General features: G+C 43.7%; 1 protein-coding gene across 4 annotated transcripts in view; it reads left to right on the top strand.

Annotated features, from left to right (window-relative positions):
• COL11A1 (collagen type XI alpha 1 chain) overlaps positions 1-16084 on the top strand; it is a 262353-nt gene that overhangs the window by 116824 nt on the left and 129445 nt on the right. For all 4 annotated transcript variants that reach the window (XM_081865627.1, XM_081865625.1, XM_081865626.1 and 1 more), the window contains 6 exons: positions 4736-4789; positions 7122-7175; positions 7309-7362; positions 9264-9317; positions 15309-15362; positions 15473-15517. In XM_081865627.1, coding sequence (XP_081721753.1) covers positions 4736-4789; positions 7122-7175; positions 7309-7362; positions 9264-9317; positions 15309-15362; positions 15473-15517 — 315 coding nt within the window. The remainder of the gene's footprint in view (positions 1-4735; positions 4790-7121; positions 7176-7308; positions 7363-9263; positions 9318-15308; positions 15363-15472; positions 15518-16084) is intronic.

The following is a 16084-nucleotide window of genomic DNA, read 5'->3' as shown; positions in this document are numbered from 1 at the left end:
GCCCTTTGCAAATACCAAAATATTTTGAAGTGGTTACAGGTTTCCAAGCACCTGACAGCCAGCTGGTTGTCCGTCATTTGGAAACCCCACACAAAGGATTTTGAGAGGTCTGTTGGGTTGCCCACCTGTGACTCATGTGATGTCATAATGACACCACGTGATTGACAGGTGGATGGCCCCGCCTACCTATCAAATGTCACCCGCAAAACCAGTCCTGATGTGGACTTGGCTTGTTCCTTTTTTTAAAAAATAATAATAATAATTTACAAACATACATTTCATACAATCCTTAAAAATGTTCAAACATACCTACACTCAATCCCACAGATAATTCCTTTTCCTTTCACCATCCACCACCCCTCACCCCACCTTTGTGTTAGACTTAAAGGTGTGTGAAAGAAAGTAATAGAAGTGGAAAGAAATTGCAATTGAGTAGATTGGAAGTCTAACAGTCGGACTTGGCTTGTTCCTGAGCCTGTTCTAAACATTGCCAGCCCTAGACACAAATGTTATTATAGCACAGCAGGAGGAAGTGGAAGCACTGCACTTCCTTCTGTTTGTCCCCTGCCAAGATCCCTAAACATCACATGGCCCATTTTGGGAAATCATGTTTTATTTTGTAAATGTGAGACATCAGAAGAGTGTTTCGCCCACTGTTCCAACCTTCTGCTGTTGCATTTCTCTAAAATCAGTACAAATGCTGATTAGTGAGATGAAGCTCTCCATCCGAATATTTCTGGTCCATACTGATGTAGCTACACTACCAGCTCACGCTGCAGAAAATAATTTCCTGGAGTGGGAGAAACAGAGCTGCTCCTTCTGGCTCCCCTTTATCATTTCAGTCCTGGACTATCAGGATAACCTTGTGGGTACTTGCTGATAGCAGAACTTAACCTCCAGGTATCTTGTGTCGGATGATGTCTTGCACCCTGGCAGCCTCTCTGCAATCCATCACTGAAAGTGCCTACGCATCCCAAGGAAGCTGAATGACATATTTTATTATTACTTAATGCCAAAATATAATTTTCTTTTTCAAAGCAAGGCATTGTGTGGACTAAGGGTTTCAAAGGAGGCCTACCAAGCTTGTGTGAAAGTATTTATTTATTTTTTGAACCACCCTTCATCCTGATAGTTTCCAATACAGTACAATAAAAACATCAACGATGTCACAGAGAGAATGCCTGTAAATACCCATTGCTGGGACTCGCAAGTGGTGAGAGAGCTATTATGATGATATTCTGCTTGTGTACTTCCCACGGGCATATGGTTGGCCACTGTGAGAAAAGGACACTGTAGAAGATTGGGTATTAGGTCTTATCTATCAGAACTCTTCTTATATCCTTGCATTTTTCAGAACTGAGGGGCAACAGGTTACACAACAGAAAAGCGGACAGAGGTCATAAAGCCAGTTTAAAGACCTGAGCAAATAAAACTGTTTTGACCTGGTGCAGAAAAGACTGTAGTGCCAGCACCAGTTACATAGTGTGTTCCATAGTCAAGATGTCTCCCCGCCACTCTGTGAAGGAACTGATCTAAAGATCCCAGTGCATGGGTAGTCTGTATTCTACCAGGCATGCAGAGTAGCTTATCAAAGACTTGACATTTCCCTCCTTTTCAGTCCTGGACAGGAAAATAAAAACAAGAGGTTCATCAAACTCCTGATGAACCACCACATGCATCATCAGAAGTGGCAGAGAGGCTATGCTAGCTTCCTGACAGGTGGATGATGGTTGCTTACCAGGAGGCAAGGTGGAGGAATGTTGACACAGGGCAGTGGTGCAGCAATAAAACTGCTAGCACATTTGCAAAGCTAAGCAGGGTCCGGTATGGTTTCAAATTGGATGGGAGACCACGAGTTGAGATTCTTGCATCGCAGGGGATTGGACTAGATGACCCTCGGGCTATCTGCCAGCTCTACAATGTTATGATTTTATGATTCTGTGAAATGCATTGGTAGAGCCAACCAAACATTCCTGCTGGTGAATTTGCACCATGCCAACCTCCCTGCCTGCTTGCCCCTCTTCCTCCCAGGAAGCAACACTGATCCACCTCTGGGAACCTAGCACAAGAGCTCCACCCGATTTGCTGTGCTGATTTTGTGTAATTCATATCTGGTGAGCTGTGCTGACCATTGGAGATCATGTAATATATTGACGCCCCGCATCCAGTTAAATATCCCTATCTCAAATGCATTTATCTGATCAGAAGTATAACCTGTTGCTTTCAGTGGAATTTATTTAGCAAGCTATAAGACACAGCCAAAATCTCAGCCAGAGCTTAATGTGAGTCAAGGGTTATATTAAAAAGGTTAGCAAAGAAATTGTGGTATTTTGCCATTTTCCATTTAAGCCACTAGGAGGCTGTAGAAATCCAGCTGTTCTGATCTGGAACAAAAGCAAAAATGATGCGATGTGATTTTTTAAAAAAAGCTTTCATTTTCCTCTCAGTACACTTTGTAATACACTATCAGAAACATAAATACATGCCTGAATTTCCAATAAGAAAGCATTGAAGGAGTTTCTTCTTAAGCAAACTATGAGTATTTTATAGTAAATCAACTATGATTATGCTTTTGAAAATCCAGATCCTGTCATGTGCTTTTAAAAGCACCTGTGAAAATGGGCTCCTACTCCCATCCTCCCCTTTCCTCAACCTGAACTTTCTGCTTTGCTCGATTTATGGCTTGTGCGTTATCTCTGCTGCTTCCTCAAGGGTGGGGAAATACCTCACTTTTGGGAAGAGGGGAGAAAGCAGGCAGAGAAGGGCCCCCATCAACACCCACCTTATGGGTGTGTGGGATGCATCTTTGCACCAGCGGGTGATGCCTGCTGTTCTAAAAGAGGCTGTAGTGTGATGACTTCTCAAAAACCTTACTTTGAATTCAGAAGTTTGTGATATCTACCACCCAGTCACAAATAATTTATATTTATGGATGTGGTGGTTCTTCAGCTTCAGACACTCTTGTAAGGGCAAGATAATCTGGACCCATTATTTAGGCCTGGGTTTGGGACAACAGCCTCGATCACCCTGATCAGGGGTATTCAAGAAAAAGGGTGGAGTGCAATTCTCTTCCTTCCCTTTGATCTCTGAGCATTCTTCAGTACCATCAATGGTGGTATCCTGATGGATCAGCTCTACATGCTAAAAGTTGGAGGTACAAATATCTAGTGGTTCCTCTACTACTCACAGGGCCAATTCCAAAAAGTAGCATTGGGGGACTGTGCCTCAGACCTTTGGCGCTTGTGTTGCAAAATTCCATAGGATTTTATTTTGTCCCACATACTGTCGGCCATCTATGTGAGGTCACTGGGAGTGGTCGTTTGGGGATGGGCTGGATGGGGGCCGATGAAAGGAGACTAAATCCTGACAAGACAAAGATCTTGCAAATGGGTTGTTCTTAGGTCCAGGAACAAGTTACACTAGTGGCCATAACTGTGGAAACCTTTTGGGGAAAGTGTATTTTGAGGTTTGATGGCTCATAACACCACTTTCTGGGAGTAATACCATTACATTATATATCCATGGAAAGATAATTTAATGAAGAATGTAATGCAACAAAGTTTGTTCATTTATCTTTATTCTATCAAAAGTTATAGCCAAATAACCAGAAAAAGGAAGCATAACTTGCTTAGTTTCATATGCAGTAGCTTTCCTTCATGTAGCCAATGAGCATGTGTTTAGCGAGCCAATCAGGTGTTATGCACCACGAGACCTCAGAAATATACTTTCTCCAAAAGGTTTCCACAATTTTGGCCACTAGTGTAGGTGGCCTTTTTTGGATGCGGTTGCACTCGTTCAAAAGAATCAGGTGCATAATGTGAGGTTGCTCTTAAATCCGGCACTGTTTCTGGAGGTGCAAGTGGCGTCTATGGTAAGGAATGCCTTTTGCAAGCCACAGTTGATTCACTAGCAATAGCTTTCATTGGCAGTGATAGACTGACCAAAGGACCTGTTTGCTGGCTTACTATTATGCAGTAATGATGGTCAGTTTGGAAGCTGTAAAGGTAAAGGGACCCCTGACCATTAGGTCCAGTCGTGACCGACTCTGGGGTTGCAGCACTCATCTTGCTTTATTGGCTGAGGGAGCCAGCGTACAGCTTCCGGGTCACGTGGCCAGCATGACTAAGCCACTTCTGGTGAACCAGAGCAGCGCACAGAAACGCCGTTTACCTTCCCGTCGGAGTGGTACCTATTTATCTACTTGCACTTTGACGTGCTTTCGAACTGCTAGGTTGGCAGGAGCAGGGACCGAGCAACGGGAGCTCACCCCATCGTGGGGATTCGAACCGCTGACCTTCTGATCAGCAAGCCCTAGGCTCTGTGGTTTAACCCACAGTGCCACCTGCATTGGAAGCTGTAGCTGGTGCAAAATGTGGCTTTTAGGTTGCCAAGAGGGGCAGCCTGCTCAGGGCATATAACGCAATATCAAAGCATTTTGATATTGAACCAAATTCAAGGTGTTTGTGACACAGGACATACTTATAAAGTCCTATTCAAATAAAACAGAAAAGGAGGGGTGAGCAGCACTCCCAACATACATGCTGGCTGACAAAGCTAGCCTTAGGTTTTGGATGCTACTTGCTTTGAGCTAAATAGGACCATAATCTCATTTGGTTGTTAGCACTTTAATTATGTGTGCAAAAGTGTCCCAAACCATTGTGGTCAGCCGTGCAAAAGCAATACTTCTAAAATGTGACAGGTAAAGCTGAAACAGTCCTTTGATTTTGTCATACAGGGTGGTCCTGGTGGTTCAGGAGCCAAAGGTGACAGTGGAGACCCAGGTCCTCAGGTAAGACTACGTTACTGGCCAGCCCACCATTTCGCTTCCTCCCCCTGGGGATTTGCAGTGGCCTGCAAAAAGCCTTGTTCCAGAGGGTGGCGGCGGCAGCAATTTGAGGTGGCTTACTCTGAGCCCAACAGTTGAGGGAATTGTCCTTTAAGGCTGACATTTCAAAGCCTTGTTTGTCTAGTACATGTTTACAACAGGCATTTATCTCGATCAATAGACAGATCATGTTACTTTGGTCTCAGATAATTAAAGATGTGAGATCTTTCCACCCCACCCCATTGCACGTATTCCTGCCTTCCTGAATACTAACATTACCTATCATCACAGTTTTTGCTCCCCATTCAAAGCACCAGCTAGCTAGTGAAGTTCGTGCTGGCCTATTTCTTGTACGTTTCCCATTCAAAGCCCTCTTTTCCATTGTCCTGGACTATTGCTCTTCTTAACCCCTTTGTGGGCTTGATATTCCTTTTGCAAATGTATTACTTGCCTGGGATGCTTATCCACAAGAGTAAATGTGGAATGTTTCTTTTGGGTGTGGAATATAATAAATGCTTGCTGTATTCCTATGTAGAGTCTCTCTCTTTTGCTGTCGCATAACCTCAGGCTGTGATCTTATGAAATACCACACTGAGAAGATTAAATGCCACTATTAAAACAGGAATTCTGTTTTATAAACTGAGGTTCTGCCAAGCAAGAGTAAGAGATGGGTGCCTAGACATGGGTCAGATTAGAGATGGAAGATAAATCCCTTTCCTCCACATTTTGAAGTGAACCAAACTAATCTTAAATGCAGATCAGAACAGAGCTATTGCTTGCTCAGCTTCTAAATTTTTCAATGTAGCTTCAGATTTTTTAAAAAATGTGCACAGAAAATTAATTTTTTATAGGAAAATGCGTACGATTTTGGGGGAAGGCTGTATGTAAAATGTGTACAAAATGCAATCAATTTAAAAGTGAGGGTTCCTTTTTTTGGTGCATTAAAAAAAATAAATCTACAAAAGGTGGGACAGAACTGATGACACAGGACAGTAATAAGCTGATTTGTCTATTTCTAGGTATAGAGCGCAATTGGAAAAGAAACTACAGGTGACAGATTCCTCAAATTCAGATTTTGTGGAGTCTGCCACTTGCTTTAAGTATAAGACATCAATTTGGTCATGGTTACAATATCCCAAAACAGAACACTGTCCACTCTTCCCTCCATGGTTGTCATAGCTATGTGCTGAAGTTTGATTGTCCCACAACTGTAACACTGGGTTCGACATGCCAGCTGCTTTGACATGCCAGCTCATAGAACCTGATGATAAGTTACATCATTCTGGATTAGGAACTCCAAAGCTGACTCTCACTGTCAGGGGAGTCATCTATGGGGGCCTGTGGGGGTGTAGCCCCCCAATATTTTATTGAAGGTTGCCTCCCCACCAAATTCCATGGCAATCCTCAAAAGGACGGACCAGGATGAAGATGCTTGGCCCTGCTGCGTCATTTTGAGGTTCTCCAGGGACGCACAGTGTGAAGCATCTTCGCCCCGCAGAAAAGGAAGGCGGCTGACAGTGGGTGGGTAGGGGATGGTGGGCCGAGTCGGCCTGGCCAGGTTGGTGGGGGCGGTGGCACGCCTGCTGCTCACTGTTAAAGGTAAAGGTATCCCCTGACCATTAGGTCCAGTCGCGGACGACTCTGTGGTTGCGGCGCTCATCTCACTCTATAGGCTGAGGGAGCCAGTGTTTGTCTACAAACAGCTTCTGGGTCATGTGGCCAGCATGACTAAGCCGCTTCTGGCGAACCAGAGCAGCGCATGGAAACACCGTTTACCTTCCCGCCAGAGTGATACCTATTTATCTACATGCACTTTGATGTGCTTTCGAACTGCTAGGTTGGCAGGAGCAGGGACCGAACAATGGGAGCTCACCCCGTCACGGAGATTCGAACCGCCGACCTTCTGATCAGCAAGCCCTCAGCTCTGTGGTTTAGACCACAGCCCCACAGTGGTCTCTGTTACTCACTGTTACGCAGTGTCAAAGAATCCCACTGTATAGGTTTTTAGCCCTGGAAACAAATTATAAATCCTGCTACACCTGCAGCCAAATATTTTATAGATAGTTATTACTGGAAGATTTTTTTAATAATTTATTCCTTCTTATTCTCTTTTACTAGAAATTGATTTTTAAAAAAATGTTTTTATTTTTTTTACAGCCTTCAGTAGCCTTCTAATACATGTCAGAGGGACTATACATTAGGGCCTCAATTTGAGGTGGATGGTAATTAATCATAAAGCCTTCATGGTGCTTGTGATTTATCTTTCGTGCTTATAGTGAATGTGTCTTTCTTTCAGGGTCCTCGGGGTATACAAGGTCCAGCTGGTTTGCCTGGAAAACCTGGCAAAAGGGTAGGTATTGAGTGCTTCGAGGCAGCTCACATTTGGTGAAAGGAAGCCTCGCTGAATCCCAGAATGACAGCAAATTAACTCTTGACACTTCGGGTTTGGTATTAAACTTCTGCCTTTTGCAAAAACGTTTCAGGGTCGTCCAGGTGCAGATGGAGCCAGAGGGATGCCAGGGGAACCTGGTTCCAAGGTGAGTCGGTATACATTCAAAACAATTTTGCATGCATTTTCTCCAGGGTTTCAATGCCTTCATTGAAAACTTACAAATGGGGCTCAAATCTGATGGACTTTTCAGAGTTGCTTTTTGGAATGACGAGTGACAATTCATGGATCACATTGAGATTTTTAAGTAGCTGGTTCCGCACTTTTGCACCCACTGGTGCAACTGAAAGGATCATGGGCATTTGTGTTGGTAGCCTTGGGGTGCTCCTTCACACAACACTAGTCGGAGCTGCAACTTGTGGGGATGGCATGGATGGGTTTTGGTTTATAACATTTCCTTGTGCAAAGAGGCTGTTGCTCGTCAGGTTCAGCCATGCTCACCATAACTGAATGTGTTTCTCATGCCTTTGAAATTTGAATCAAGTTTAAGGCTGTCAAAAAGCTATCTTTGGATGGCACAATCTAGCACTGGGTAGACAATGTCTCTCTCCCCCCTCCAAGTTTTTCTTAGTACAATTCCCATCATTCTCAGTCAGCAACAGTCAGGGGTGATGGGGGATGTAATCCACAGCAATTGGATGGCACCCTTTTTGGCTGTCCCTGTTCTGTCCCCACCTAGGACCAACTGTGTAGAGGAAGAGATCTGCGTAGAGCAGGGGTCAGCAACCTTTTTCAGCTGTGGGCCGGTCCACCGTCCCTCAAACTATGTGGTGGGTCGGACTATATTTTGAAGGAAAAAAATGAATGAATTCCTATGCCCCACAAATAACCCAGAGATACATTTTAAATAAAAGGACACATTCTACTCATGTAAAAACACACTGATTCCCAGACTGCCTGTGGGCCTGATTGAGAAAGCGATTGGGCCGCATCCGGCCCCCGGGCCTTAGGTTGCCTACCCCTGGTATAGAGGCTCCATTGTGTATACTCTTTGGTCCCTTCCATTCCTTGCGTGGTCCTTGGGAGTATGGCACATTTCAATAGTCACTCCTTTAAAGGACAGGCCCATTCTTACTTTCCATATAATCACAAATTCACAAACAAGTAGAGTTGAAAGGGACTACAAGGATCATCTAGTCCACCCCCTGCAATGCACGACTCTTTCATCCAATGTGGGGCTTGAACCCACGACTGTGAGATTAAGCGTCTCATGCTCTGCCAGGCTCTTTCACACCATAGCCCTAGGTCATGAGCCATTCATGCTCATGACAGGAATTAAAATGTTGCCTGGGGCAACACACATGAGTCTTTCATGAGAGTAACAACTGGCTCACTGTAGCATACATATAGTCTTGCGCACTCACCCAAAGGAGAGACATTGAGGGAAGAAGTCTCCATTAAGCCCCAGGCTGTTCCCTTCCCATGCACAACATTGTGCCCACTTGGGGATAAATAGTATCCTAAATTGCTTGTCTTAGTTGATTTTAAAGAGCTATTTTGTTTGCTTCAGTGGCTTGTGTCCAAGGCAGTGCTAAGTAAGCATCTTGTGCAAGGATATATGCTTGTGCAACAGGGCTTTCTGCCCTCCTTCCACATGTCCCCTAAATTTGTTCTGCGCCCCCCCTACTCTGAAGGAGGGTAGGGTGAGAGGTGCCTGCAATCATAGGAGAGGAAGGAAGGTCCCATTGCACAAACAGAAATCCTTGCTTAGCACTGCATCGGATGCATTCCTATGTATTGCTTCCCATACACACCATGTGACAATGAAATCAGATGAAATGGATAGTGCTCTCAAATAGGATACCTGTGTCTATTGAGGATGGTGTAGACCTTCAGTTCTATATATCAAGTTTAGATTCTAGGTGTATGCATTCAGCTTCAAGCAACAGCCAACTTTAAGGCAACTGTTTCCCGCAGTTAAATAGATTTGCAGACCCTTACAAAATGGAACAGCAAATTGCTAAAACTATTATTTGTTTTCTCCACTAGGGTGACAGAGGTTTTGATGGCCTTCCTGGTCTACCTGGTGAAAAAGGTAACAGGGTAAGAAAAGATGCACATTTATCTGAAAGCCTGTAAGAATGTGGGCATAGTAAAATTTCACCTGAAACTATTGTCCAAAGCAATTGCAATTTTTTCTGTACCCAATACCTTTCCAATGCCACCCTATTCTGGCACAAAGTCCATTGAATTTAACACCCAGGTATGTATAGGACTGCAGGCAATTGACGCTTTCTGCACGACTGTCTTGGCATCCTTCCTGCTAGCCAGACTACAATTTATGCTTAAGGGAAGTCACTAACAGCCAAATTGACTACAACCTGAAGTCACCAGTCTGAAGTGGAACCTGGAGTTTGAAGTGAAACAAAAAGAAAGCACTGTTCTGTTGACAAATACAGAAGGGCTTGCTTCCAGCACTGGTTTGCATCTTAGCCAATCCAGAAGCGTCATACAGCTTGCCAATCACAGGGGCTGATATTGCACACCCCTATTTATTTGACTGAAGGGAGCTCTAAGACTGAAAGTATATGCAGCTTACTAGCCTGGGGCAGACACTCGGCTGTACCTGATAATTTGGCATACAGGGCTTCATTCATAAAATTTGTGTTTTCCTCAAGGACAAAATAGCATGGTAAAATAAGAAGGGCACACCTGTGTGGTTAAAATTGCTCCAAAAGTACTTACCTACTTTTAAATTTGCTTTCATTATTGCTGTCAAGCTTCTACCGTTGAGATACATTTCACACTCATCTCAAAATAGTCCTGGCCTAATGCTCCACTGCACAGTATTTTCTGTGAGCAAAAATAGGCCAAACCTAAGTCACACCTTATTGGCCAAATAGATCCATATCACTATGTTAACTGATAAAGTGATGTGATCCACTACTCCACTGTGTCAAGTTCTTGATGGAAAATTATCAAAAGATATAGTCCTTGTGAATTTTCAGAGTGTGAATTTTCATTATTAGATGATACATGATGCCAATGGAGGATGAAGAGCAGTGCATGCTGGGAAGTGACACTGAAAGACACACATTCAAAGATAATCATTTTTATTTTATTTTAACAAGGAGCATTTGTATCTGGCAAACCATTATCCTCAATATCAATTCTCCATACCAATGTATGGTTCTCAATATCATTCTCAATATCATTCTCCATACCAATGTATTAAACGTTTAGCAATGAAAACTTTATGTTTCAGTGACCCCCAAATATGGGGTACATGAAATACAAAAAATTCGGGGGTTGAGAAATATGCATTTTTAAGATAAAAATCAACAATGTGGGTGACCAGCAGAGGGCACTGTAAATTCAGCACTGGTTGTACATATGGCATGTGCTACTCTATGGCTTAGTAAACCTTTTCAAAATGTCTTTGAGGGGGGAAAATCTATGGTGTGGCTCAGTTAATATTTTTGTGACCTTTAGGTGTGAGATGAAAGCAACTTTACCCCACTTTCTCTTTCTCAAAGCCTTCGATATTGCTGGCATGTTTCTTATACAAAAATATGGAACCATCTACACTAATAATACCTTGCAGTAAGGACTTCTGACACATTCCTCTCAATTCGTGATAGTTATTTTTAAACCAGAGCATTTCAAATGCAAAAAGAATGACAGCCATTGTTTCATAATAGAACACAAAGATTGCAGTTCAGTTGAAATCAAGTGTCCTACCACAAACTCTGAATTCAATATCCATTCGCAATATAATGTTTGGCAGAGGATTTAACTCTGAATTGAACAGGATAAAAGGTGGGGCTGGGAAGTAGGAGCTAAATGGTTTTATACACTAGTTATATTTTCTTAGTAAGGGACCTGGTAGGAAGACATCCATGAATACAGTGGTACCTCGGGTTACAGACACTTCAGGTTACACACTCCTCTAACCCAGAAATATTACCTCGGGTTAAGAACTTTGCTTCAGGATGAGAACAGAAATTGTGCTCTGGCGGCACGGCAGCAGCGGGAGGCCCCATTAGCTAAAGTGGTGCTTCAGGTTAAGAACAGTTTCAGGTTAAGAACGGACCTCCGGAACGAATTAAGTACTTAACCCAAGGTACCACTGTACCCTCTTATAGACACAATTTTGACATAGGAGCCCACAATGGTCACAGTCCAATTTCCAGCTGCCATCATAGAGTCACTGAGTTAGGGCTCTGGCTCCACCTTGATAATGAGGCAGGAGAAGAAAGTCTTTGGGAAGTGGGAAGTTCCCAATCAGTATTTTTGTTCCTGCCTGAACAAAGCAGTCATGTCACTCTTGGTTCCCACTCTCTCATCTTTTCAGACTATTTTTTGCCCCATTCGTTCTTGCTGTTTAGTCTCCTTTCTCTCCCTTTCCCTATCTGAAGCCTCTCTCCCCTTGGAGCAACAGCTTTTCACCCTACTTTCCATCTTCCAGATCTTGGCTTCTCTGTCCCCTCCATTTTAGCTATATATACCTATCCCTTCCCAAGTGACTGCTTTCCAGCGGTATGGCTTCTTCAAGGCAAGCAGCAAGCTATTCAGTGAAGAGGCCTTGGAGATATCCTCACTGAACCAAAGGAGAAGAGAAAGGTATTGGTTACATTTCAGAATGGGAAACATTGCTCTTGCTGCTACTCTCCTTATCCATCTAACCAGCCGTTTCGGAATTGCTGCCCCAGGGCAGATACTGGGACTACAAAACAAAGTGCTCCTTGAACAAAGCTTTGCTACTCCTCAAATCCCAGCATTGCAAGAAACTGGGACCCTCCCAGTTTGGGATCTTCCAACAGCCCAAATGACAGCAACATTCAACAAGTGGATATCAGGTTGCAGGCCTCCTTCTGCTCTTGGCAAGAGAAAATGAAAGACCACTGGATCCTCACCACCATCTCTCAGGGGTGCTGGATATAACTGATTTCACCACCTCCACGCAGATTTGTAACCTCACTGATCTTCACTTGCCTTACCAAGCAGCACCTTTTGTAGGTGTCACGGGACACAGGGAACGCCCTTGGGGCAAGGGAAGGGGGAGTATCAGAGCAAGGAGAATCAGAAGGGGAATACAGAGAAATGATGGAAGGAACTGGGAAGGAGGAGGCGGAGAGCAGTCAAGTGGCATCAGAGAGCCCTGACGCTGAAAAGCCTTGTCACCAACCAGGAAGTTCAGGAACAGAAGGGGAAGTGGTGCCTTCAGCACAGGCAAGGAGAGAGTTAGAATCATAGAAGAATCATAGAATCATAGAGTTGGAAGAGACCACAAGGGCCATCGAGTCCAACCCCCTGCCAAGCAGGAAACACCATCAGAGCACTCCTGACATATGGTTGTCAAGCCTCTGCTTAAAGACCTCCAAAGAAGGAGACTCCACCACACTCTTTGGCAGCAAATTCCACTGTCGAACAGCTCTTACTGTCAGGAAGTTCTTCCTAATGTTTAGGTGGAATCTTCTTTCTTGTAGTTTGGATCCATTGCTCCGTGTCCGCTTCTCTGGAGCAGCAGAAAACAACCTTTCTCCCTCCTCTATGTGACATCCTTTTATATATTTGAACATGGCTATCATATCACCCCTTAACCTCCTCTTCTCCAGGCTAAACATGCCCAGCTCCCTTAGCCGTTCCTCATAAGGCATCGTTTCCAGGCCTTTGACCATTTTGGTTGCCCTCCTCTGGACACGTTCCAGTTTGTCAGTGTCCTTCTTGAACTGTGGTGCCCAGAACTGGACACAGTACTCCAGGTGAGGTCTGACCAGAGCAGAATACAGTGGCACTATTACTTCCCTTGATCTAGATGCTATACTCCTATTGATGCAGCCCAGAATTGCATTGGCTTTTTTAGCTGCCGCGTCACACTCTTGGCTCATGTCAAGCTTGTGGTCAACCAAGACTCCTAGATCCTTTTCACATGTACTGCTCTCAAGCCAGGTGTCACCCATCTTGTATTTGTGCCTCTCATTTTTTTTGCCCAAGTGCAATACTTTACATTTCTCCCTGTTAAAATTCATCTTGTTTGTTTTGGCCCAGTTCTCTAATCTGTCAAGGTCGTTTTGAAGTGTGATCCTGTCCTCTGGGGTGTTAGCCACCCCTCCCAGTTTGGTGTCATCTGCAAATTTGATCAGGATGCCCTTGAGTCCATCATCCAAGTCGTTGATAAAGATGTTGAATAAGACCAGGCCCAAGACTGAACCCTGTGGCACCCCACTAGTCACTCTTCTCCAGGATGAAGAGGAACCATTGATGAGCACCCTTTGGGTTCGGTCAGTCAGCCAGTTAAAATGCAGGGATCAAAAACGTCTCAAGAGATTCCCACGCCTGCTGTGTTGGAGAAGGAACCAAAGGAAGCCACTCCCCGAATCTGACTCGTCGGATTCAGAGGCATGATTTGGAACTGTAGCTGTTTGTACATGTGCAAATAAAGAGCTGTAAATATCTCTCTGAGTGAGCAGAGGGTGTTTATTGCAAAGAGCAGACATCACCTTGACAGTGGGAGTGCGTCCAACCCCTGCTCAACATGGCAGCCACCAAACTGAAGAGTCTTTCTATGGCAAATAATACTCTATATTATTTGTGGTGCTGAAGAAGGAACGGCATTCCTGGAGAGCAGTCCTGGACCTCAAATTCCCGAGTCAGTGGGTAGTTGACAAAAAGTTCAGGACAGAGTCTCCTCCCTTTGTCAGGGAGGTGGTTCACCACAATGACTTCCTCACATCCTTCAGCCTCCAGGACACAACTCTCCATATTCCCACCCAGTGCAAATATATCAGATTTGAAGTAGGACACGACTACTTTCAATACAAGGCCCTCCCATTTGACCTGGCCTCACCTCAGCTATTGACCAATATCATGATTGCCCTGGAGGTTCACCTTAGCCTCCCGGGCATCCATATCTATCTTTACCTGGATGACCTTCTCATCTGGTCTTCAACACAGGAAGAAGACTTGCAACACCTTGCCAGCACAACATTGTGTTTGAATCAGATGATGTCAGGTGAAGCTGAAACTTCTATTTGCAGAGTCAAGTTTGTGATTGGTCATTCAAAAGTGCAGGCCATCATTTGATGTTGCAGTCACCAAAGCTATATCCAGGCATTTGTCTGTGTTGAGGGAAGAACAGGCTCACACTTGTTAGTTCCCCCCCCCCCAGTATTTGCACATTGAGCAGAAGGTCTGAAGGCAGATTCTTAATGCGATTGGCAGACCACTCTTAGTATCCTTCTTGTGAGTGGAAGCCCAAATTGCTCAGCTTTCAAATTATGAGGAGATTTCAACATGGAAATGTTGGGGTGAACATTAGGAAGTTGGGGATGGGACCCCTACACTTTATCCAACCCCACACCTGTTGTTTTTAATACCCCAAAAGGGCTCAAGTGATGGGTCTCTATATGTAAATCAGCTTTAATGTATCCAGGAAAATGCTTCTCATACAGAACATTTCTCACATTTCTGGCTACCCATGAAAACAGCCAGCAAACAGGGCAAGATTATGCAGTCTTTTCAATATTCTCCTTTGTCGATAGCAAATTTGCAGAAGCCACAATCAAGAGCGGAGTTAGGAATCTTTCAGCCCACTTATTTCAATGGGCTAGCTCCATGCTGGATTGGGGCCAACATTTAAAATCCCAGTCTTGAATGGAAGCTTCTGTGAAGAGCGATATAGAAATTAGTATCTGTTCAGTGCAGGTGTGTCATGTCATGTTGGTGTGAAACTCCAGTGTTTGCATGGAGCCCACTTTCCTATTATATACGCATCAGCAGACCACCATAGCTTTCCCACAAGTAAATATAACAACACTGACTGCTTTGCCTGAAAGGGCTAGTGCTGTGCTGTTTTTATTTGCAATTATTGGTGTGGTTTTAATATATTTTATATGTGCGTGCAGCTTTAATTCTATCCATGCTCAATTGCTTTTTTAATTTTTGCTTTTCTATGTTTTTCACAGTTCTGATTTCCAACTGTAAACTGCCTTGAGTCCTGTCAGGGGAAAAGGCGGGGTACAAATAAATAAATAAATAAATAATAGTAATAATCAATAAGTGTGACTGTAACATGGTTTCTCTTATCTCTAGGGAGATCGTGGGCCACAAGGATCTCCTGGTTCTCCCGGAGAAGATGGAATGAGAGTATGTTGCTCATGGTTTTTGCTCTCTAATTCTTTTAACATGCACAGTAAAATTTAAAGAAAGTGTTTATTCCACACACTGAGCCTTTGATTTTGTTCTAATAACAACAGGGAGAAGATGGCGAAGTTGGACCAAGAGGTCTCCCAGGTGAAGCTGTAAGCAAAGCTTTCTTATTGTTTAGTACTTGCCATGTGTAGTTTGCAGGAAGTTCTCTTTTGTTAATCTATTGGTCCCTGTAAAGCTATTCTCTGCTTTGAAGACCATTTCTAAATGAAATATACCCCAGGGATAAATACAGCCCGCAACTGCCTTTGTCTGTAAACATTGTTCTACGGACAGTGACATTTTTGCTTCACTACCAACAAAACACTCATTTGTCCTGATTCTGGAGTTTCCAGTGTACCTGTGTATAAATTTAAGTCCTTCCATTGTTAAGATTTTTATCATGTGGGGCAATTTATGGATGATGTAACATTCTGCATGTAACTTCCACTAGAAAAAGAAAATAATCGCCAGAGCATCATAGGCCAAGGTTGAGCAGAGATGGACTCCAGAAAAAAAAAGTCAGCCTTAGTGCTCATGGATCAGAAACATACATTCTTTTATCCCCTTGAATTTCAATGGAAGTTGCCCAATTTGTCTTTGAAAAGGTATCTCCCAGGTCACTTAAGCGCCATTATTAGCTATCATTCCAGTTAGAAATGGAATTGGCTCTCAAAACA

This window comes from Podarcis erhardii (genome assembly GCF_964252035.2).
Source record: "Podarcis erhardii genome assembly, chromosome: 6".
Classification (NCBI taxonomy): Eukaryota; Metazoa; Chordata; class Lepidosauria; order Squamata; family Lacertidae; genus Podarcis; species Podarcis erhardii.
Note: the sequence above shows the minus strand (reverse complement) of the source record. Positions and strands in the feature narration are given on the sequence as shown.